General features: G+C 42.3%; 4 protein-coding genes across 21 annotated transcripts in view; all 4 read right to left on the bottom strand.

Moving 5' to 3' along the window:
* Positions 1–24,956, bottom strand: part of LOC133959191 (protocadherin gamma-C5-like) — a 224,321-nt gene that overhangs the window by 35,777 nt on the left and 163,588 nt on the right. For 2 of the 18 annotated variants that reach the window (XM_062394304.1, XM_062394313.1), the window contains exon 1: positions 22,072–24,616. The exons of 14 other annotated variants lie outside the window; for them this stretch is intronic. In XM_062394304.1, the coding sequence (XP_062250288.1) occupies positions 22,072–24,456 (2,385 nt within the window). In that variant the 5' untranslated portion in view covers positions 24,457–24,616. Of the gene's footprint in view, positions 1–18,949; positions 21,338–22,071; positions 24,617–24,956 lie in introns of those variants that run through there. 2 more of the 18 variants (XM_062394318.1, XM_062394312.1) reach the window with 2 other exon arrangements.
* LOC133959199 (protocadherin gamma-C5-like) lies at positions 554–3,169 on the bottom strand. The gene has a single exon (XM_062394322.1). It carries the CDS (start codon positions 3,083–3,085, stop codon positions 611–613), a length of 2,475 nt encoding a protein of 824 aa, XP_062250306.1. The 5' UTR covers positions 3,086–3,169; the 3' UTR covers positions 554–610.
* pcdh1g22 (protocadherin 1 gamma 22) lies at positions 3,745–6,344 on the bottom strand. Its single transcript, XM_062394319.1, has one exon. The coding sequence runs from the start codon at positions 6,262–6,264 to the stop codon at positions 3,745–3,747; it is 2,520 nt and encodes an 839-aa protein (XP_062250303.1). The 5' UTR covers positions 6,265–6,344.
* On the bottom strand, positions 15,646–18,631 carry LOC133959211 (protocadherin gamma-A11-like). Its single transcript, XM_062394332.1, has one exon. The coding sequence runs from the start codon at positions 18,438–18,440 to the stop codon at positions 16,026–16,028; it is 2,415 nt and encodes an 804-aa protein (XP_062250316.1). The 5' UTR covers positions 18,441–18,631; the 3' UTR covers positions 15,646–16,025.

Below are 24,956 nucleotides of genomic sequence, written 5' to 3'. Positions count from 1 at the left end.
AATCCTATTGGTGCACAGCATCCATGTCCAACATCCAATGAGAGAGAGACTGATCGACACTGCTGTAGAGGCAGCTTCAATCTGATTCTGAGCTCTCATGGGGAATTATAACAAATACGTGTAAATGCCAAATAACATGGAACCGCAATATTATTAATAATAAACAAAAAAATCTGCCAATAAAAATGTAAAAGAAACAGATAATGATTTTAAAGATTAACAGTAATTTAGTTTCAAAACAGAGTAAGTTAATCCTCACAAAATGTATCCACTGCATTACTGAGTTGCTGTCCACTGTGGTGGTGCTGAATTATTCAAGCAATAAGTGTGCATGTGTAAACCTCACTCGTTGCATTCCTTTGACACAGGTGTTTCCAACACTTCTGCACAGGTTTAAAGTTTGTTACTTTGCTTTGATGTCAGTTTTTTTGATAAAAAAAATGCGTAAAAGGTGTGATGAAAACAATATACAGCCAGGATAGATAGATATAGGCATATAGATTTGTTTTGAAAGTTTTACTTCCACACAAAAAACGTTTTGACAAATTATTTGTTTTGCTAGGTAAAAATAGCCATGGCATTTAATTTTCATTATTAGAAGTAAATGCTGTCATCTGCTCACCTGCTGGCTCTCAAAGGTCCAGGTGCTGTCCGGTAAAGACGCATCCAGGACACTGATCACCTCCTTAAAGTCAGTGGTGCTGCTGGGCTTAATCATAGTGAAGTCACTGTACTCGGACATTGGAGACATTGGAGACATACAGGACCGGAAGGACTGACTCTGAGACAACATGTCTCCTCCCAGGACCTCCACGTACTTTATTGGTCCATCAGTGTTGAGCTGAATCTGCAGGTTTCTGTTGGGGTTCTTGTAACCATCATAGTCCCCCTGTCTCATGCAGCAACTACCGCTGCTTCTGCTGCTCCTGATGCATTTAACCGCTAAGATGAGAAAAGTCACCACAGACAGCACGGACACCGAGGCCAGAGAGAGAATCAAATACAGGGTGATTCTCCCAGTTTTCTTGCTGGGCTCGGTCACTTTCTGTCGGAGGTCTAAGATGGGCTCATGGAGACCGTCCTCCAGCTGGATGGACACCGTGACGGTGGAGGACTGGACCGGGTCCCCGTCGTCCTTGATCTCTATAAGCAGCCTCTGAGAGGAGTCGTCCTGCTCGGACACAGCGCGTTTAGTCCTCACCTCCCCTGTGTACAGATTGACAGTGAACAGGGAGGCGTCTGTTGCCTCAGCCACTTTGTAGGAGATCCAGGCGTTATATCCCGAGTCCGCGTCCACGGCCGTCACCTTGGTGACCAGGTGACCCGCTTTAGCGGAGCGGGGCATCCTCTGGTGAGAGAGGGAGCCCAGGACAGCGGAGGAGGGGTAAATAACAGAGGGGGCGTTGTCGTTCTGGTCCAGGATAAAAACATGGACGGTGGTGTTGCTGCTGAGAGACGGAGAGCCCTGATCCTTTGCCTGAACCTGAATCTGAAACACCTTCAGTTTCTCATAGTCAAACGAGTGCATGCTGTATATGCTGCCGTTATCTGAGTTAATGTAAACATACGAGGAGACAGAAACGTCCTGCACTTTAGAGTCCAGTATAGAGTAAGAGATTTTAGCGTTCTCACCAAAATCCAGGTCAGAGGCTGATACTGAGTACAGTATAGATCCTGGTACCCCATTCTCTTTTAAATACACATTATAGGAGGGCTGAGAGAATACAGGAGGGTTGTCATTCACATCAGTGATGCTGACTGGTATCATTTTCTTACTGAACAGAGGAGGCGAGCCTGAATCTGTGGCTGTAATTTCAACATTATATAAAGAGACATTTTCTCGATCTAAAATACCTCTGGTAACCAACGCGTAATTTTGTGAAAACGATGGTCTTAGTGAAAATTGACATTTCTTGTGGAGCTGTAATGTGACTTTACCGTTATCACCCGAGTCCAGATCTCGGGCACTGATTAAAGCTACTACGGTGCCATCAGGAGAGTCTTCACGTACTGGCTTTGGATGAGAGGTGAGTATTATTTCTGGGGGGTTATCATTGAAATCTAAAACATCAACATGGACAGTACAGTGCCCCTCCATTCTCGGAATGCCTTTGTCTTTCGCACTTATGTCGATTTCATAATTTTCAGTTGATTCGTAATCCAAATTTCCTTTTAGAAAAACTGTTCCTGATACGTGATCAATACTGAAAACGGAGAGAACAGCATCCGATGTGTGCGCTCCAAAAGAATACTCTATTTCTCCGTTTTGACCTTCATCCATATCTGAGGCTTTTGTTTGTACAATTATTGCACCATCCGCTGCATTTTCATTAATAGATACTTTATACAATGCTTTCTCAAAAGCTGGAACGTTATCGTTGTTGTCAAGGACTTTAATCGTTACTTGAGAGGTGCCTGATCTCAGTGGGTTGCCTCCATCTAAAGCTGTAAGCAAAAGCTTATGAACAGCCTTTTTCTCTCTGTCTAAAAGTTTTGCTAAAATCAATTCAGGGACTTTTCTTCCACCGGCAACTTCTTTTAGTCTAATACTGAAACATTCGTCTTTACTGAGAGTGTACGACTTCAGCGAATTACTGCCGACGTCTGGGTCAATGGCGTTTTCCAGAGGGAATCGAACCCCTACCACCGTAGATTCAGCAATTTCCAATGTGATATCATTTGATGGGAATCTCGGCGAATTATCATTAATGTCTTGTATTTCAACCTCGACACGAAACAGTTGTAACGGGTCTTCAATTACAACCTGCAGAGGCAGCACACAGCTGGCGCTTTGTCCACATAAAGCCTCTCTGTCTATTCTGTCATTCACCACCAGCTCGCCCTTCCCCGCATCCACACTGAAATACTGCTTACCGGCCTCAGAGGCGACTCGCAGCTTACGATCGAAAATCTCAGACAGTCCCAAACCAAGATCTTTGGCTAGATTTCCTACCACAGAGCCCTGTTTTAGTTCCTCCGGGATGCTGTAACGAGTCTGTGCGTCTGTTATACTCCACAAGAGAAAGAAATGATGCCACCAACGCGCCTGCCATCTCCAGTCTCGGTATCCCATTGTCTTTGTCATCCTTCCTCCGCTAAAAGTCTTAAATTCCCACCGTCATGATGTGTGTAAAAATCTTGGAATCCATCATCGCAGGTATTATTCCAACAGAAAATGTTTCACAAATTACTGACCATGCAAATAAGCCGAAATATACACATTTCGTAATCTACAACAAGAGCTCATTGCTCTCTTCTACGTCTTTGCAGACTAAGTGTTACAGCGCCGAGGCTGCATGGGGGCAGGGACTAGATTGCTTTGTACAGTTCTGAATCCTATTGGTGCACAGCATCCATTTCCACGATCCAATGAGAGCGAGACTGATCGCCACTCTTAAAGACGCAGTATTCACTGTGTTTGTGGCTCTACACTCTTACCACAGGCAGGTATTATCAAACAAGGGAGATGAAAAATAACGTAAATACAAGACAGATGAGATCAATTTTCAACTCTCCAGAGAAATATAATTTTCCTTTCTTCTATTTGGTTTTACTTTCTGAAAATATTCTTAACAACAGGGACAAAACACACATACTTGAATCTTTACGCATGGGTATTAAAGTAAAGTATTTCGCTCTCCACTATGATGGTGCTGACGTGTTCAGACGTACGTGTGACATACTTGTGGGTTGAATACAATTACCTCATGATTACGTTTATGGTGTTCTGAACAAAACATATCTTTATTTTGTTATTACAGAGATAAATGGCTGTTTTCTGCTCACCTGCTGGCTCTCAAAGGTCCAGGTGCTGTCGGGTAAAGACGCATCCAGGACACTGATCACCTCCTTAAAGTCAGTGGTGCTGCTGGGCTTAATCATAGTGAAGTCACTGTACTCAGACATTGGAGACATTGGAGACATGCAGGACCGGAAGGACTGACTCTGAGACAACATGTCTCCTCCCAGGACCTCCACGTACTTTATGGGTCCATCAGTGTTCAGCTGAATCTGCAGGTTTCTGTTGGGGTTCTTGTAACCATCATAGTCCCCCTGTCTCATGCAGCAACTACCGCTGCTTCTGCTGCTCCGGATGCATTTAACCGCTAAGATGAGAAAAGTCACCACAGACAGCACGGACACCGAGGCCAGAGAGAGAATCAAATACAGGGTGATTCTCCCAGTTTTCTTGCTGGGCTCGGTCACTTTCTGTCGGAGGTCTAAGATGGGCTCATGGAGACCGTCCTCCAGCTGGATGGACACCGTGACGGTGGAGGACTGGACCGGGTCCCCGTCGTCCTTGATCTCTATAAGCAGCCTCTGAGAGGAGTCGTCCTGCTCGGACACAGCGCGTTTAGTCCTCACCTCCCCTGTGTACAGATTGACAGTGAACAGGGAGGCGTCTGTGGCCTCCGCCACTTTGTAGGAGATCCAGGCGTTATGGCCCGAGTCCGCGTCCACGGCCGTCACCTTAGTGACCAGGTGACCCGCTTTAGCGGAGCGGGGCATCCTCTGGTGAGAGAGGGAGCCCAGGACAGCGGAGGAGGGGTAAATAACAGAGGGGGCGTTGTCGTTCTGGTCGAGGATAAAAACATGAACGGTGGCGTTGCTGCTGAGAGACGGAGAGCCCTGATCCTTTGCCTGAACCTGAATCTGAAACACCTTCAGTTTCTCATAGTCAAACGAGTGCATGCTGTAAATGCTGCCGTTATCTGAGTTAATGTAAACATACGAGGAGACAGAAACGTCCTGCACTTTAGAGTCCAGTATAGAGTAAGAGATTTTAGCGTTCTCACCAAAATCCAGGTCAGAGGCTGACACAGAGCACACGATCTTCCCAGGAGGATAGTTTTCTTTTACATAAACGACATAAGAAGGCTGGGAGAAAACTGGTGGATTGTCATTTACATCCAATAATTGAACGAGTATAATTTTTTCACTCGATAAGGGGGGTTTTCCAGAATCTGTCGCAGTGATCTTGACACTATATTGGTCATTTTTCTCACGGTCGAGTGGCCCACTCGTTACAAATGAGTAATGGTTAGAGACCGAGGGATTTAACTTGAAAGGATATTTGGTAGAAACGGTTAACCTAACTTTGCCGTTGTCACCTGAGTCTGGGTCTTTTGCACTTATTAACGCAATAACTGTTCCGATCGGGGAATCTTCAGGAACAGGTGTCGTTAACGACGTCACTATTATTTCAGGAATATTGTCATTAATGTCCACTATTTTAATTTCGATGCTACAATGTCCATCCATTTTAGGATTCCCTTTGTCTTTAGCAGTTATGTCAAATCGGTGCACAGGGTTTGTTTCATGATCTAAATTTCCTTTAACAGTTATAACTCCGGTAGAAGGTTGAATATCAAATAATGACAAAATTAGATCCGCAGTTTGCTCTGCAAAAAAATATTCAATTTCTCCATTAAGTCCCTCGTCTGCATCTGTGGCTTTAACTTGCAGTATTTGAGTCCCAGCTGCAGCCTTCTCACTGACATTAGCTTCATACACCTGTTTTTCAAACTGTGGTGCATTATCATTGTTGTCAAGTACTATTACTGTTATTTCTGATGTCCCTGAGCGCACAGGATCTCCGCCATCTACAGCGGTGAGGATCAGATTATGTAAAGACAGCTTCTCTCGATCAAGAGGTTTTTCCAGAACTAGTTCAGGAATTTTTCTTCCGTCCTTGTGGTTTTTAATTGTCAATTTAAAATTGTCATTTTTGCTTATGAGATAAGAGCGAACTGAATTTGAGCCGACATCTGGGTCCTGGGCACTTTCTAAAGGAAATCGCGCCCCCGGATTTACCAGCTCGGCAATTTGCAGCACTTTTTCTTTAGTAAGAAAACTGGGTGAATTATCGTTAGTATCCTGTATTTCAATTTCGACTCTATGCAGCTGCAGGGGGTTATCTATAACTAGTTCCAAAGGCAGCAGACATGACGGTCTTTGTCCACACAGTTCCTCCCTGTCTATCCTATCAATCACCACCAGTTCTCCCTTCCCCAAGTCAATATTAAAATACTGCTTACCAGCTTCAGAGGTTATCCGCAATTTACGTCGATACAGTTCAGATACAACCAAACCCAAATCTTTGGCAAGATTTCCTACCACAGTGCCCTGTTTCACTTCCTCCGGGATGCTGTAGCGAGTCTGTCCATCTATTGTACTCCACAATACAAAGAAATGATGCCACCACAAAAACGACTGCCATGTTAACAGTTTGTTCCACATTATTCCTCGTTCCATAAATCCCATATCTTCTCACCAAAACTCAAAATTCTCAAATGAGTAAGCAGAGAAGGTCTACAATCCAATGCAAAAGCGTCCTTATGCATAACAGTGACGATCATGCTTTGTGTCTGCATATCCCTCCGCTCCCGTGCAAGGCATTGCAATGGTTATGACGCTGAAGCTACTCGATGAGACGGAGTAGATCTCTTTGTACAGCTCTGGATGTGATTGGTGGAGAAAGCAAACGCGTTTCCACCAATCATGGTACAGTGCACATCTACCAAACAGTGACGTAAAAGGATAGTCCACTGAAAAAAATACTCTGGTTTTCATGGCTCCAGAAATGTCATCAGTTACGACTCATTCAAGTCCCCATCACCTGCAAAGGCTTTAACATTGGGAATATGTAGTAGATGAGTATAAATATCATATCATTAGATAAACTAACAGAATCATCCTTACTCATAATGGTTTTAAAAATATGAATTTACAGACAAGCCATGAAATATGAATATAAAATCATAAATACCACTCATTTAACAATTAAAATATGCATTTGAAAGCCTTCTCATCACCTAATACGGTATTTAAATGTGTAAACAAATACAAATATCATAAATAAACTATACAGCACGTGGTTTTAATACCAGCTGTAGGTCACGAATGACTTAAGAAGAGTTTACTATTCATAAGTGAAAGACTGATCATTACATGATCACATATATAATAATATGTCTCCATCCATATGTCCTTTATGTGCCTGCATGCATGCACATGCCTCTGTGGCTGACAAGGCTCTTCATTGCCTTCCTGTGGCGACAGAAAGCCAGTGCAGCCTGAACACGTCATTACGTCTTCACGGCTCCCAACAAGCCTCAAAGAAATAATCCTGTCAGCAGCGAACGTCAGATACCCGTATGAAGGTCTATAGAGCAAATAGAAAGGGAGGGGGGGCGCAGAGGATCTCTGTGTCTCTCTCTTCCTCTCTCTCCCTCTCCCTCCCTTAACATAAACACAACATTATTTTACCCAATATACAGACCAAAAGCTAATTTTACTCACAGATAAGGCTGTGTTACACTTCCAAAACGGAATACACCTGTTTTGCAGCAGGCATTATAGGCTGACAGGTAAATTCTAAATAACATCTAAAACGTATATTTCCAATACTAAAAACCAAAAATAATCCGTTTCAATGCAAGTATTCAAATTGTTGTAATTGTTGTGAAAAATGAACACAATAAACTTCGTGTCTGCAACAGTCCTCTGCCCTACCAGGATGTGGTCGACAGAGGGAGATGCAGCCGGAGAGGCAGAGAGGGGAGGGGAGGGGGAGAGAGCGCTGGAGCTGATTTCAGCACCACGGATGTGGACAGCGCCACACAGGCGGCCAACTGCTGCTGCTGCAGGCTGATGAGAACCGAGAGGAAACAACATCCTCACCGGCTCCTACTGAAGACAACAGGCAGCTCCACCTCCTCTCTGTTTCTTACCAAACAGGAATGAATACACAACCACATCGGTCAAGACCATCATTAAGTTTTACTGCTATAAACAGAGCATGCAAATAATTACAATGGGGGAGTTGTCCCACGAAAGATTTAGATGAGAACAATTACAAATGTTTATATATCAAAAACAATGCCTGAATATAAACAAAGCTAAAAGAATATCTAAAATGTCTGTAAAATGCAACAAAAGTTGGGATTGTATATAATAAAGCAAAAAGAAAAATTGAAAAAAGCTATAAATAACATATAAACAGGACACTTGAGCGGCACTTATGTGAGATCACAATCAATTTTGCTTGGAAAGTGAGCAAGATATATTTGATAATGCTTTATTTATTTGACCCCATAGTTTCAATATCCCTTTGGGAAGAAATTGAAAAAGACATGAAAGCACATTCTTTTTTTAAAGCTTTTTTTAAAAACTGAAATTAAGATTTTATTATGAAATCTAAATCCAGATGACAAGTCTTTTGTTTACGAGCCCTGAAGCAGGTGTCAGTTAGATGGAATCAACCTTTATATAAAAAATGTATATTTTGAATCAAATCATCAAATGTACAGTTGACTCTGAAGCAATGTGCTTCTTCTGTCACATATCATACACACTCACACACCACTGTCAGGGACAATTTAGGGTTCAATCTCATGTACAAGGAGACTTTTGCATGTGGACTGGAGGACCTGGGGATCGAACCACCTACCCTCTGGTTTGTGGACGACCCGTTCTGTTCCCTGAGCCACAGCCGCTAAAGCTTACTGTTTTTTTAAGATAAGGCAAAACAATAGATCCATACATTCATCATTTTTCTATTACTCTTTTTCATTAGGAAGATGGAGCATTTTCCACCTCTCACTTAATCACAGGTAAATACCACGTCACAGGGCAAATGTACTGCACCCACACAAGATCTCCAGCTGTGTATTCAATGTAGTAATTGCAAGGTGACAGTTATAACTATGCTAAGACCTTCAAATTGTAAAATGCTATGTAGTGAATAGGGACACAGGTTTGTACCCAAACCTGTTTCAGATGAACTGATACTGAGTGACTCGAAAAACAGCCACACATACAACCTGTAGTGCACTATAATACAAAACACATTTATATACTATAAATTATGCCAGGCATACATGATGTTAAGGTTTAGTTAAGACTGCTACATTAGATGTTTGTGTGTTAAACCAGTTGTGTTGTCTTCTAATATAGCCTTCATTATAAATCAAAGAGAAGTTGTGGTGTCATATTGTTAGATATAGAGGTGTTTCTAATATTCTGTCCAGCCCTCCATCAGTGGAGGTAGGTTGAATAACAGACACACCTCTGTGTAAATCAATTAAGTTAAAATGTCATCACAAACAGCAACATTTCAAACTGATTGTTCAGTTGAATCAAGGCTTCTTGAAAACAGTTTAAACCGAAACTAAAAATTACAATATTCATGAAGTCAGGTGTTGCATTAGACTTTTATTAGCTTGACTGACAATAATGTATATGATAGTTTACTAAATAAGGATATGATGCAATTCAACATATCAACACCATAAATCCAACTATTATAAAAGGTTGCTTTATGATTTGATTTATGTATTAATGAATGCGATGTCATGCTGTTTTAACGCCTATATACAGTGTATTCTGGCCCAGAGTACGAAATCAAATGCTAAACTCCAAGATACAGTGCTTCTTCATCAGGCGTGAGTTACTTTAACATATGGTGCTTACTGCTAATACTTACTACTAAACCATGTAAGCAAATTAGTAGTGAGCTTTCTAACTTCACTTGTAATGAAGCACCGTTTCAGCACCCTGAAAAAAGAGGGAATGCTGATTCAAATGAATCACATATTAAAGTGGCCAGTCAAAAGTTTGAACCAACTATTTGAAGGACTAGTAAAAAAATATAAATGCACACTTATCAAAAGGCTCTAGATTATTTTCATGTGATGTTGAGTTTTATCCTGAATAACACCTCAAATAAAACAATCACACCTTGTTTTGTCCATCCAGCCACTCACACGGTCAATCATGATCTGCTGTCAACACAAGCTCTGTCCATCAGTGCCTGATTAAAGTTGTCATCAGTGGTGATAGAACTTCTGTGAGATGTTGTGTGAGGCCTGTGAATGCGTCACTTGTGGAAAATCTGATTAACAGCTTGACTCAGAGCCAATTTTTGATAGTCACCGCTAGAGTTTGTGTCGACTGCGTGGTGATCTGGAGTATGATGTTCAGTTGTCAGTGCACCAGTAAGGCGTATGAGTTTGTACTGTATGTTTCTGTTTGTATTTGTCTGTAAACAGTAGGGATTTGATTTCTTACCTTATTTGATGAGTCAGGATATAAATGGAGTCGGGGAGGAAACAGGAACAACAGCAGACATCAGAAGGAGGGGAGGGGCACATGAAAGAGAAAAACAAGAGAGAAAAAACATATCAGTTAGACTGGTGGTCAGAAAACAAGAGTCTGGCTTTGGGAAGTACAGCAACCAACATACTTACCATGGGGCCCACATCAAATCGTGTGTGACATAATTCACAAGTCTGTCATTTCTGGTCAATGTGCTTTTAAAGAGGTTGTCTGTCATAACTGTGTTACTGCTTGTGTAAAGAAATTATTGGTGTAAGAAAATAATGATGTGTTGCATTAACTGTAAGTGCATTCAACAATTGGAGTAATAACTATATTAAATAAAGTATCAGTACATACCATCAGAAGGAATTTAAGGAAATAGGAAACTAAATCTATTTTGGATATCAATGTATGCAAATAGTACAACAGTGTAATAAGGTTATTTATGCATTGGGACAATATCATAAGAATTAAATTATATGTTCAACTAATGGACGAATTTATGAGTGATTGACGGATAGAGAGAGAGAGAGGAAGCGAGGGAGAGAGAATGAGATAGAGACAATGAGGGAAACTGTTAAAATCCAGACCTCCTTGTGAGAGGGATGATTATTATGATAATGAGCAAAACAAAAAAAGTTACATTTCTCTTTAAAAAAACAGCTCAATGATAATATCGTTTAGAAACAAAGAGGCAGTAGCTCTAACCCTGTGAAGAGTGATAGTAATGAATCGGGTTGTTTTTCAGGTGACGTTCACAGTCTTGAATCCCATATTTATACATGTACATATATGTATATAGAGAAAGAGATGTATTTACATATGTGTGAGTGTGTTTGTGTATGTGTATAGAGAACATAATGGATAATAATGAAGTGTTTACATACTCTAGTACAATAAAACCATTTTTAGACTAAACCACAACACTGCACTGCTGCACCAAGCCACTACCCTCATATCAACAGCAGGGGGCCTCTAGGCGATGCCCCCAGACAAATCCATGCCTTATTAATGAGTCTCTTTGCTCTGTGACCCTGTGTATGTTGCTGCTGATGTGTCTCTGTGAGATCAATTCTAAGCATGTTTGACAAAGGAAAGGAGATCCTGCTTTAAAAAAAATAGAGCAATGTACTTTACTTTAAATAGAAGTGTACATCATATACCTTGTGTTTCTGCAAATGAAATGATTTTGAGTAGATACATAATATGATGCTTTTGCTCCAAAACAACCGCACCTACAAAATGAACCAATCCCTCAGGAAAAGGAGCAACAAAGACAAAAACAAAGGATGCCAAGAGGCTGTTTTCTGTCTATTCATGAAACAAAATCCAGGAAAGTAATAAGAGCTTAACTCAAAGGCTACATATTAGTCAATAAACTCATCATGGAAACGAGTTGCTGAAACAAGGTAAGGCAAAACAAACAGGGCAGCACTGATCAGAATAAATATCACAAGCAGCCATGATCACACCCTCCCCCTCCCTTCTCTCCATCATCATCACCAACCCCTGGTTTCTGGATGTTGCACCTCATTGCCCAATATAGGGGTGTCTCCTGCCCTCCCAGTTACCACAAATACATGGAGCCATCACACATACGAGGCTGCATCTGCTGCTGACCCCCTGTGGCTCCTTGGAAATGGTACAGCCCTGCCAGTGAGTCAGCTTGTTGCTATGGCAACACATCCCACCTCGCTTACTTGCATCCCACCCAGCTTCCTGCAAGCAGGCAATGGTGGCAAAAAAAGGAACCACATAAAAACATGAACAGTAAAGAAGAGGACAAAAGACAGGAACAGAAATGATTCCGAGACACAAAAACACACACTGATAATATGTTCTTCACCGAAAGCACATGTTTATACACGTATTTAAGAGTCTTGTGACGAATTACTGAAAAGTGGGAGATAAAAGATATTTATTTTTGTCACGAGCACAATGACCTACTCAGGGATGAAACGACACAGTTTGGCTATTAATGTCTTTTTATAGACCGAACAAAATGTCCTACACTGAGCAATCTCCTTCTTTTCTCTCTGTCCCTTTCACTCTCTGCTGCAGAGTGGTGCAGCTGGAGAGGGGGAGGGGAGGGATGCAGAAAATGAGATCAGGAGGAAAAAGGAGGACTGTTGGAGACCGAGAGAGAGGGACTGCTGAACAGTGGCCATCCAGTTTGATACAGAGTTAGTGACAGAGTAAAAGGAGATCCTCAAAGGACGTATTCACAGAATTATTACTATAATTAAATTGGGATGCTATAGTTGCAATGTTAATACAATCCATTGTTAATATATAAAGGAGGTGGTATAATGTAAATACATTATAATAGAAGAATAATTATAATGCAATACATCTCTTATACCTATGGGTAAGATGTCTAATGAATCACATCAAAAATCTTAAGGGTGGAAACAGCAGATATGGTTTGACAGCCTCTGAGAATCACACTTGCCACTAAATTTGAAGAATTTAGGAAAAGAATAAACATTTTGATAAAGTCTGTATGTGGATACATTTCACAGTCTTTGTGAGGTTGACAAAACTTGGTCTCTGCCCCATATTACACTGCTCCCATTAATCCGTAGTGTCAGTGTAATCCTTTCCAGAGAATCAACCAGTACAGACGTCCTCTCAGACACAATCCCAAATCAAACGACAACATCAATTACTCGTAAACTTCTTCCTGGATTATCTGACTTCAGGTAAAGAAAGGTCCTTGCAAATTGATACTGTGCTAGTTGTACTCCTGCTGTACATTCTATTCAGCTGAGGAACCAAATAATATACAGATAGTAAACTAAAGTAATACAAGTGTGGTTCTGTTGTTGTACAAAAGTGATCATAATCACAGATGAATACTATCAAAGACATGACTTTGTGTTTAAAGAGCCACCATCCTGTTGTGATATATACAACCCTCCTCCTTCAAGATAAATTCTGTTGTGATGGCTCCTTGGTTAAATTACATATTTGAATTTGTAGTTTATAATCTAATTCTAGAGTGGGGATGTACTTGCTGTTATTTTTTCTGGTGCGGCTTTGAATGACTAAATCTATTCACTCTACTACACTGGACTGTACAACTTAAAATAGATCCTGAATAAATATGTTGAAAGGAATTCCTGTCTCACACTTCAAAAACCTCTAACCAGCATCCTATCTACACCTAGTTACAGTAATGATATAACAATGTAAACCATTTATACATGTTTGACCAAGCAATGCATCCGCAATTGTAACACAAAAAATGCAGTGACTGAAAACTCTCCCCACTTCCATGACAAAAAACAAAGCAATGTCAACAGTGCCATGTTTTTAAGCAGAGTGGATGACTGGATAGTTGCAAAAAGCAACTAACAGAGGCCAGCACCAAGGAGTACTGATGTAGTATGTGTTATATTTTACTGTTAATAGCATGTTTAATGTATAAAAGTATCTCTTTGATTTAAGAAGTCACACCAAAAGGTCCCTTATAGCTACAATATCTGGTATATGATCAAAAACAGGATTAGGTGTTGATAAACATCTATGCGTCAACCACATCCTCTCATTCTCACACACAGTGCACAGAATGTTGATAGGCCCCGCGGGCAGACACATGGGTTCACAGCTGCTCACCAGACAGCCTGGCTGAGAAGGTGGAACCTTTGAACGAGAGCTCGGGCCTGTGGGAACCGGGAGGTTCTGCTGCTGATTAGAGTTTTGTGGTCAGTAAGTGGTTTAATAAACCGACGTTTAGGGCTTTGTATGAGATCCAAAATGGCTGATGACACATCCGAGGAGGTTTATAAGAAACTGAAAGATAAAAGAGCAACATGCTGAAGGGGTGCAGCAAATCAAAGAGACTGAGCCGTAGCTGGTCTCTGTGAGCTTTGACCCCTTTGGCGACACTGTGCTCAAAAGAATTTATGGAACTTGGTATAATGTTCACCGCTATAAACCTGAGAACATGAGACACTGGTTTCAAACAGGTAAAGCAGATACAGATGTGGGCTACTAATATTGATAGACTGCTTCCAGCGGATATGGGGGTTAACACACTTAACCTAACTTTCTGCTTTGTAGTTTGTCAACCTCTGTTTTCACAAGTACACACTGAGCATCATGGGGAATTTATTGCTAACACACACACGCACACACACAAGCACAAGCACACACACACGCACACACACACACACGCACACATACACACGCGCACACCCACACACACACAGGGAGCGACTGAATGAGGCACATAAGTTGATCTAATGCTTCCTTTGAAACAGGACTAAACTCATCAAACTCACAGCACATGCAGAACAGAACAACATCTTCCACACACATGTTTAAATGAAGCTCCATGTGCCCCAAATCTAAAATGTTATTTCCACTAAACGAGAGAGAGAAAGTTAGTTTGCCCTCTCCTTTATTTCCCTCACCACAGGTATCATCATAATGAAAGGGTTATCTGTGCCCTGTCGACCACACAGTCACTTTTACCACACAACAAACCATCTGAGGTGGGGAATCTTACAGGAGATCATAGCAGTCTAAAGGGTGAGGGCTGAATTCATTATTTTCACAGACATGCTCTTCACGTTAAGCCTGTGTCCTGATTTCTGACACCCTCTTGTCATTTGTTATATAATGCATGAAGACATCTCTCTCCCTCTCCCTCTCTCTCTTCCCTTTCCTTAATTTTCTTTCAAGAAATGTCAGCCCCTCTGAGTCCTTCACAGTGCCGTCATCAGCCTGACACGACTGTTTCACATGTAAGACTTCCTGTAGCCCTTTACTTGAGCAGACAAAGGGAGCTGCGGATCAAAATGGCTGCCCTGCATCACCAACACAAATTCTGCACAGGGATGGAGGAGACTGTGCTGGATACCACGTGGCTCTTCCCCTGCCCCTCCCCCGCTGCCTCTCTCTCTATCTGCTTCTCCATCACGTTGCATCACTCCCTCCTTCTCCATCTCCCCAGCATAAGAGTCAGCTCTATCGCTATCTAAAGCTCTCAATGCACAGTGCTGTGTGACCCTTTGCATTTAATCTATTGATTTGCTTCGACAGCATCCATCTCTGCTCAGTTTCCCTGTGTGCAGCTTTATGCCAATGGGCTGCACTACGTCACGAAGGGAACTAGGTCACTGAAGTAGTGCACTGCACGGTTGTGTGTCTCTATGTGGGAGAAATCTGTGGCAAAGCTTTAGCAGGGATGATGCCAAGGTTTTTTGTCTTTCATTGTAGCTTTTGTATTGTTCTCTCACACGTCTGCAGCCCATCACACAATGCTCTCTGGCAGGACATTACAAAGGGATCTAAATATAGGAAATTAATGGCATCCTGTTTCAATGCAAGATATTCAATATATAGCCCAGCAGAAGTGCAAATTAATCTTTATGATATCAAAGAGTCGAAGTTAGAGAGAAATTAAGCAAAATATAAACATGAGGAAAACGTAGACGGGAAAAATCTGACACAACGCCACATACAAATATTGGAAGTTGAAGTAATTGGAAATTAATTGATGCTCCTAATCAATATAAAAATGCCAAAAAAAAGACACCGAACAAGAGTGATATAATTTAGCGATATTGTCTGTTTTACTATGTATCATTGTGGGCAACGTTGAGCTGATAAAGCAACAGAGAATACAAAGGGAACCGTAAAAAGGAAAGTGTTGATGAGACATATCAAATGCTCAATGTTCCACTATGCTTGAAACAATTTCATATTTGATTCTTAACCCCCGAGAATAACTGTTTGTAGCCCCAACCAGAGGATAAGCTGCAAAACATCATAAATCTAAATATCTAACAAGGGACTAAATACCTGTTGACCACCTGTTTGCCACAGTACTAAGAAGAACACTAACTAACTGATGGCACACATAGACACACACACAGACACACTCTCACACAGAGAACATTATAAGAACAAGGGTTTTAATGAATTTGTGCTGATCTCACCTCTGTGAGAGTATTCTCTGACTGTGTTTTGTGTCTTGGTACAGTCCTGGTAGCACTGTGGTCAACACTCAGAGTGCTCTGACTAAAGGGTCCGGAGTATTTCATGTCACTCTTCCGGGAGTCAGTAGTTCCATACACCTCATAACTAAAGGCCTGCTTGAGGGTACCGGTGCCTCCTACGTCTGCGTAAAGGGGCGGGTAATATGGAATGACTGGAAGATTCCCAGTGGATTTGTAAACCAGGCGCTCGCGTCTCCACCTGTAGATTTTCACTGAGATGATAACCACTACACACGTGATGAAGAGGAAGGAAACTACAGCCAGAGCCAGCACTAAGTAAAATGTCAGGTTGTCGTTGTACTCCTTGTCGTGCGTAAAGTCAGTGAACTCCGACAGCACTTCCGGGAAGCTGTCCGCCACGGCAACGTTAACAACGACTGTAGCGGAACGAGAGGGCTGCCCGTTGTCCTCCACTATAACAGTCAGTCTTTGTTTCACTGCGTCTTTATCAGTGACTTGGCGGATAGTTCTTATTTCTCCATTCTGTGAGCCCACTTCAAACAGCGCCCTGTCTGTGGCTTTCTGCAGTTTATAGGAGAGCCAGGCATTCTGTCCAGAGTCCACATCCACAGCCACCACTTTGGTGACCAGGTAGCCCACATCCGCTGAACGAGGCACCATTTCAGCCACCAGAGAGCCACCAGTCTGGACTGGGTACAGAACCTGAGGGGGGTTGTCATTCTGGTCCTGGATCAGTATTTTCACAGTCACGTTGCTACTGAGTGGAGGAGAGCCTCCATCCTGAGCTTTGACTCGGATAGAGAAATCTTTCATTTGCTCATAGTCAAAAGAACGCACAGCAAGTATCTCTCCACTCTCTGCATTCACTGAAAAATAAGAAGAGGCTGACATCCCGTTCAGCTGACTTTCCTCTAGGAAATAGGAAATGCGTGCATTGTTCCCAAAGTCCTGGTCACTGGCTTTGACAGAGAGGACTGACATGCCAGGTGAATTATTTTCAGGGATGAAAGCGTTCAGAAATGGTTGTTGGAACATTGGGGCGTGGTCGTTTATGTCTGATATCCTTAAATTAATGGTCTTGTTCGTTGAATAAGGCGGTGAACCCTCATCCATTGCAGTTATTGTGATATTATATTCAGGCACAGTTTCACGGTCCAGATCATCATTAGATACCAAGCTATAAAAATTAGACGTCGTCGACTTGATTTTAAAAGGTAAATCTGGGCTAATGAAACACTTAACTTGACCATTTTTACCCGAGTCTAGATCTTTTATATTGAGCATAGCTATAACAGTATCTGGAGCCGAATCCTCTGGGATGGGGTTGGAAAGGGAAATTATGCTAATGACAGGGGCATTGTCATTCACGTCGGTCACTTCGATAAGAACTTTACTTGTGTCTGTCAACCCCCCTTTATCTGTGGCTCCAACATCAATTTCGAAATGTTTGACTTTCTCGTAATTTAACTCCCCTCCTACAGTTATTTCCCCGGTATGAGAATCCATATTAAATTTAGATGATGTGACATCACTATTTTGAGAGAACGAGTATACCAGCTCCCCGTTTGATCCCTTATCAGCATCCGTGGCACTAACTTTTAAAATGACAGTACCACTTGATGCGTTTTCAGGAACCGTCACTCTGTAAAGAGACTGGCTGAACACAGGTGCATTATCATTTGCATCCATGACAATAACGTTTATTTTGACAGACCCTGATTTAGGGGGATCACCGCCATCATATGCTGTTAATGTTAATTTGTGCTCTTCTTGATTTTCTCTATCTAACACGGTCTGGAGAACCATTTCAGCATATTTAGTACCGTCAGGTCGAGACAGCATGTTTAATTTGAAATGATCTGTAGGATTCAGTTTATACGTTTGGAGAGAATTCAACCCAACGTCTGGGTCTCTGGCGCTGTCAAGAGAAAAACGGGCTCCCTTTACAGCCGATTCACTAATTTCAAAATTCATTTCCCGCTTGGCAAAACCCGGAGCGTTATCATTAATGTCCAGAATCTCCACATCGACGCGGTGCAGCTCCATAGGATTATCCAGTATTACTTGAAAATGCAGAGAGCAGGGAGACACTAGCCCGCACCGCTCCTCTCTATCAATCCTCTTGTTGACAATTAGAGTCCCTTTGTCCAGATTAAGACCGATGTACTCACTGCCGTCCTCGGTAAATATCCTCGCCCGCCCAGATTTCAGCCGCTTAACATCCAAGCCCAAGTCCTGAACGATATTCCCAACAATGGAGGCCGTCGCCATTTCCTCTGGTATTGAATAGCGGACCTGCCCGACGGTTACATTTGCGACACAAATGCAGAGAAACAACAGCTTCCGTGTCAATGTTAGACCTCGCCCCATGATGGTTGAGTCAAAGCAAAATTCAACTTGATTTAAAAAACACCACCGCGATAGTAATATTTAGCTGTGAGCCTGTAGTCGTGCGTCGTCTTTATACTGCCACTTGAAATCGAAACAGAGCAGAGAAGGGAGAAATGCGCTATAGAGTGGGAGATAATTTCCCCACACTGATCAACAGCGGCACGTAGGGACGTAAAATGATATTGCAGGATCATTACATTGTAGTCTGCCTGAACTAAGAGAACAGGCAGACAGAAGAAAAATGTACATAGACAGACAAGACAGACATGACACACAGACAGACAGTTATACAGATTGATAGATAGATGGAGTATAATTGATGCTCCGACACATTGTCTCGTGTCCCTCTCCAAGGTGCTGGACATAACTAGCAGCTATAAAGCACTTTTTTTAAGGTTCTGCAAAATAACAAAATGTAAACAGTGATTGTAAATGGTGGGTTCAAGTTCTAAGAAATTCTAGCAAGTGTAGTGTGACACCTTTCTAACCTCTAGAGGAGAGTCTGGTTCATCCAGGATGCTCTTTTCACTCTGTATCCGCTGCATCGTCCCTGTAGCACTGGGATCCATTATCAGCACGTTCTGACTACCAGCTCCGCCGAACTTACAGTCACTCTTTCTGGAGTCAGTCGTCCTGCACACTTCGTAATTGTACACGTGTTGGAGAGTCCCTGTCCCCAAAGTGTCTGAGTAACGTGGTGGATAATATGGAATCACAGGGAGATTGGAGTGATACAGGACGCGAGACTGTCTCCATCTGTAGATTTTCACTGAGATTATAACCACTACACACGTGATGAAGAGGAAGGAAACTACAGCCAGAGCCAGCACTAAGTAAAAAGTCAGGTTGTCGTTGTACTCCTTGTCCTGCGTAAAGTCAGTGAACTCCGACAGCACTTCCGGGAAGCTGTCCGCCACCGCTACGTTAACAACGACTGTAGCTGAACGAGAGGGCTGCCCGTTGTCCTCCACTATAACACTCAGTCTTTGTTTCACTGCGTCTTTATCAGTGACTTGGCGGATAGTTCTTATTTCTCCATTCTGTGAGCCCACTTCAAACAGCGCTCTGTCTGTGGCTTGGTGCAGTTTATAGGAGAGCCAGGCATTCTGTCCAGAGTCCACATCCACAGCCACCACTTTAGTGACCAGAAAGCCCACATCTGCTGAACGAGGCACCATTTCAGCAACAAGCGAGACACCAGTCTGGACTGGGTACAGAACCTGAGGGGGGTTGTCGTTCTGGTCCTGGATCAGTATTTTCACAGTCACGTTACTACTGAGTGGAGGAGAGCCTCCATCTTGAGCTTTGACTCGGAAGTGAAAATCTTTGATCTGCTCGTAGTCAAAAGAGCGCACTGCATGGATGACTCCACTATCAGCATTAACTGACACATACGAGGAGACTGGCACTCCGTTAACAAAGGAGTCCTCCAGTATGTAAGAAACACGGGCATTCTGGTTCCAGTCAGCGTCTCTGGCTTTCACTGTGAATACAGAGAGACCTGGTGTGTTGTTTTCTACAATGTAGGCCTCATATGAGCTCCTCTCAAAGACAGGCGCGTTGTCATTCACGTCAGAGATCTGTAAGGTGAGAGTGACGCTGCTGGAGAGGGAGGGAACGCCCTCATCAGAGCAGGTCACTGTGATATTATTCTCAGAGGATCTCTCTCTGTCTAATTCATTGTCGGTCACCAAAGTATAGAAACCATTGTTTGTTGATTTCATAACAAAAGGAATATTGTTATTTATAAAACACTGGACTTTACCATTCTCCCCCGAGTCCGCGTCCTTAATATTTATCATTGTCACAACAGTACCGGGTTTGGCATCTTCTGATATCACGTTTGATTTTGACATTATATGAATATCGGGTTTATTGTCATTCATGTCAGTGACGTCAATCATCACTTTACATGAATCAACTAGTCCTCCATCATCACTTGCGCGGACATTTATCTGAAAGGTTCGAGCTTTTTCATAGTCAACATTTCCCTTCAGTCGAATTTCACCACTTTCATCATTTACCTCAAATAGCCCACGGGCGTGATCTGATAAACTTGAAATAGAATACGTGATTCTACCATTGCTTCCATGATCTGCATCTGTTGCAGTAACTGTAACTACAAATGTACCGACTGGAGAATTTTCTTTTATCGAGGCTTTATAAATTGGCTGTGTAAAAACAGGGGCGTTATCGTTTACGTCTAAAACAGTGATGAGAATCTGCATTGTTCCCGTCATCTGCGGCTCTCCTCCATCAACTGCCGTCAGAACCAAAGACAAGTGCTCGTGCTTCTCTCGGTCGAGAGGTTTCTCTAAAACCATTTCAACATTTTTTGTTCCATCTGCTTGATCGTGTAATTTAATAATGAAATTATCTCTCGGCTCGAGTCTATATGTTTGCAAACCATTTGAACCAACATCAGGATCCACGGCACGGTCTAGTATGAATTTAGCCCCGCTGACCGCGGATTCACTAATTTTAAATCTGACGTCGTTCTTTTCGAATGAAGGAGGGTTATCATTAACATCAGTGATTTCAATAGTAACACTGTAAAATTCCATCGGATTCTCTAATATAATCTGAAAATGCAAAGCGCAAGGCGTCGTTTGTCCACAGAGCGCTTCTCTGTCTATCCTTTGCCTGATGAGGAGGACTCCTCGTTCGTTATTCAGCTCAATATATTCATCACTGTCTGGATTAAATATGCGAGCTTTGCCAGATTTAAGTCTTTTAACTTCCAACCCAAAGTCTTTTGCCATGTTTCCAACGAGAGCGCCTTTAGGCATTTCCTCAGGAATGGAGTAGCTGACCTGCCCAAGCGCCGAGCTGAGAGAGAGGACCGACAAAAGCAGCAGTACTTGCCCTCTCATTGTTCTGTCGTACGATATTCCAGTATGAACCATCGACGCCGTTTGACGTTTGTTGTCCCACATTCAAACGAAAACACAGCTATATGAGTATAGTCCTTGCATGAAAACGAATTTGACGTCCTGTATCTCCGGTTAATTCCAGACGGTGCGCTGAGCGTCTGTCTTTCTCTCGCACTAAAATAAAGAGTTTATGGGAGGTACAAAGAGTCTGCGGTAAATCGGATACAAACTGGCCAACAGCGGCCCTCCGAGGAAATTAATACAAATTGCAGCCGAATGTGGCCAAAAATAAATTGACATATATTTAAAAAAAAAAATCACTTTACCTTTGAATGGGCTGGGATGGTTGATATATCAGCTAACTAACAATGACAAGGCACCTAATAGAGGAATCTGAGGTGTCAATAATTAATTTGAAAAAGATTAAGTTAATTAAAGCAGCAAGCTCACAAAAAACTATCTGAAAAACATACGTAGTTTTTAATATGAATTCGGGTCGCTCTCCAGGGTGCTGAATATAACACATCGGCGTGCTTCTTCAACTGATTCGACACACTTTTCTTACTGAAAATATAGTATTAGTTGTACTGCTTGACATATAGTATTTGTAAAACTGAAGCTCCATTATAGGACCCTGATATAAATCACTTTGAACAACAATGTATCACAAATAAGTAGGGGATAGTAAATTGAAATGGCGATTTCAACATAGAAATATAGAGGTAAGAAATTCAAACCTCAAGAGGAGAGTCTGGTTCATCCAGGATGCTCTTTTCACTCTGAATCCGCTGCATCGTCCCTGTAGAACTGGGGTCCATTATCAGCACGTTCTGACTACCAGCTCCGCTGAACTTACAGTCACTCTTTCTGGAGTCAGTCGTCCTGCACACCTCGTAATTGTACACGTGTTGGAGAGTCCCTGTCCCCAAAGTGTCTGAGTAACGTGGTGGATAATATGGAATCACAGGGAGGTTGGAGTGATACATGACGCGAGACTGTCTCCATCTGTAGATTTTCACTGCGATAATAACCACTACACACGTGATGAAGAGGAAGGAAACTACAGCCAGAGCCAACACTAAGTAAAAAGTCAGGTTTTCGTTATATTCCTTGTCGTGCGTAAAGTCAGTGAACTCCGACAGCACTTCCGGGAAGCTGTCCGCCACCGCCACGTTAACAACGACTGTAGCTGAACGAGAGGGCTGCCCGTTGTCCTCCACTATAACACTCAGTCTTTGTTTCACTGCGTCTTTATCAGTGACTTGGCGGATAGTTCTTATTTCTCCATTCTGTGAGCCCACTTCAAACAGCGCCCTATCTGTGGCTTTCTGCAGTTTATAGGAGAGCCAGGCATTCTGTCCAGAGTCCACATCCACAGCCACCACTTTAGTGACCAGATAGCCCACATCCGCTGAACGAGGCACCATTTCAGCCACCAGAGAGCCACCAGTCTGGACTGGGTACAGAACCTGAGGGGGGTTGTCGTTCTGGTCCTGGATCAGTATTTTCACAGTCACGTTGCTACTGAGTGGAGGAGAGCCTCCATCCTGAGCTTTGACTAGGAAGTGAAAATCTTTGATCTGCTCGTAGTCAAAAGAGCGCACTGCATGGATGACTCCACTATCAGCACTAACGGACACATATGAGGAGACTGGCACTCCGTTAACAGAGGAGTCCTCCAGTATGTAAGAAACACGGGCATTCTGGTTCCAGTCAGCGTCTCTGGCTTTCACTGTGAATACAGAGAGACCTGGTGTGTTGTTTTCTACAATGTAGGCCTCATATGAGCTCCTCTCAAAGACAGGTGCGTTGTCATTCACGTCAGAGATCTGTAAGGTGAGAGTGACGCTGCTGGAGAGGGAGGGAACGCCCTCATCAGAGCAGATCACTGTGATATTAAACTCAGAGGATCTCTCTCGATCTAACTCACTGTCTGTCACTAAGCTATAAAACTTATCTGATGTTGACTTTAACATGAAGTTGTTGTTATCATTAATGACGCAATGAACTTTTCCATTTTCAGCAGAGTCTTCATCTTCTACGTTTATCACCGTAACGACAGTGTTAGGTTTTGCGTCCTCTGATATCACATTTGATTTTGACATAATATGAATATCAGGGCTGTTGTCGTTCATATCTAATACATCGACTATCAATTTGCAGGAACCAGTTAGTCCACCATCATCACTAGCGCGAATATTAATCTGGAAACTTCTCGACTTTTCAAAGTCCACTTTTCCAATCAAGATGACCTCGCCTGTAGCCTTATTTATTTCAAACATCCCACGGGCATAATCTAGCATACCTGATATTGAATATGTTATTTTACCATTCGATCCATGATCAGCGTCGGTTGCTGTTACTCTCACTACCACTGTACCTACTGCTGCATTTTCCTGTATAGAGGCTTTGTAAACAGACTGTTTGAAAACAGGCGCATTGTCATTAGCGTCTAACACCGTGATGTGAATCTGCATTGTCCCTGACATCTGCGGCTCACCACCATCCACCGCCGTCAGAATTAGAGAAAGGTGTTCGTTTTTCTCTCTGTCCAGCGGTGCATTCAAAACCATTTCAACGTTTTTACTACCGTCTCCTTGATTGTTCATTTTAAGAGAAAATATATCTGTTGGTTTCAAGACATACGTTTTTAAATCATTTTCGCCGACATCAGCATCATTCGCCCTGTCTAAATTAAATGTAGAGCCAATAAGCGCAGACTCGCTAATATTAAATTGAACCTTGTTTGTAATAAAAGTCGGAGGGTTATCGTTTATATCTGTGATCTCAACTGTGATACTGAAGAATTCAATTGGATTTTCCAATAGAATCTGAAAATGCAGTGCGCAGGGCGTCGTTTGTCCACAGATCGCCTCTCTGTCTATTCTCTCTTTAATCAACAGTCTTCCTCTTTCTCTGTTCAGCTCGACGTACGCTGTGCTGTCTCTTGTAAAAACACGAGCCTTTCCGGAATGTAGTCTTTTGAAATCTAAACCTAGATCCTGAGCTATGTTGCCGACGAAAGAGCCTTTCGGCATCTCCTCTGGAATGGAGTAGCTGACCTGTCCGAGCACTGCGCTGACGAAGAGGACCGAGAGAAACAACGGTACTTGCCGCTGCATTGTTACGAACGTCGTCGTCCTTGCAAGAAATCCTTATGTAAACCAGTGAGTCCTCCGTTACAAATAATTCCCCAAAATTTGCTGTCAAAACAAGTTCGTAATAATCCACTCAGCAAAGAAAGAAACAGTCGTTGGATACGTCCATGTTATCTGTTGGAACCTCGCGTGTGCTTCTTTGTATGTCCCCGTTCTTCGCTTGAAGCTCAGATATACGGGGATGATGGGAAGTAACACTATTTATCTGCTGTAAGACTGGTACACACTGGTGAACAGCGTCCCTCTGAGTTCGAAGTCAAAATTACAGAAGGGGTGTGCAAACGGGTCATATGATTGGTGATGGTTACAGAAATTAGTTTGGTAAAATTAAATCAAATTAATAAAAAATATATTCGTGTAGATTGCAGAGAAGACAGTAGGTGCTGATTTTGTACATACTTTTTTTTGTTGCTCAAAACAGCAAGAGTTAAACGAGAGGAATAATATTTAAAAACAAAATAATT

Source organism: Platichthys flesus, chromosome 8, assembly GCF_949316205.1.
Source record: "Platichthys flesus chromosome 8, fPlaFle2.1, whole genome shotgun sequence".
Taxonomy (NCBI): domain Eukaryota; kingdom Metazoa; phylum Chordata; class Actinopteri; order Pleuronectiformes; family Pleuronectidae; genus Platichthys; species Platichthys flesus.
This window is presented reverse-complemented; position numbering and strand designations above follow the sequence as displayed.

What these genes read in the sequence shown, in the direction of transcription:
- LOC133959199 (XM_062394322.1), bottom strand. Translation starts at nt 3,085, where the DNA reads ATGACAAAGACAATGGGATACCGAGACTGGAGATGGCAGGCGCGTTGG.
- LOC133959211 (XM_062394332.1), bottom strand. Translation starts at nt 18,440, where the DNA reads ATGGGGCGAGGTCTAACATTGACACGGAAGCTGTTGTTTCTCTGCATT.
- pcdh1g22 (XM_062394319.1), bottom strand. Translation starts at nt 6,264, where the DNA reads ATGGGATTTATGGAACGAGGAATAATGTGGAACAAACTGTTAACATGG.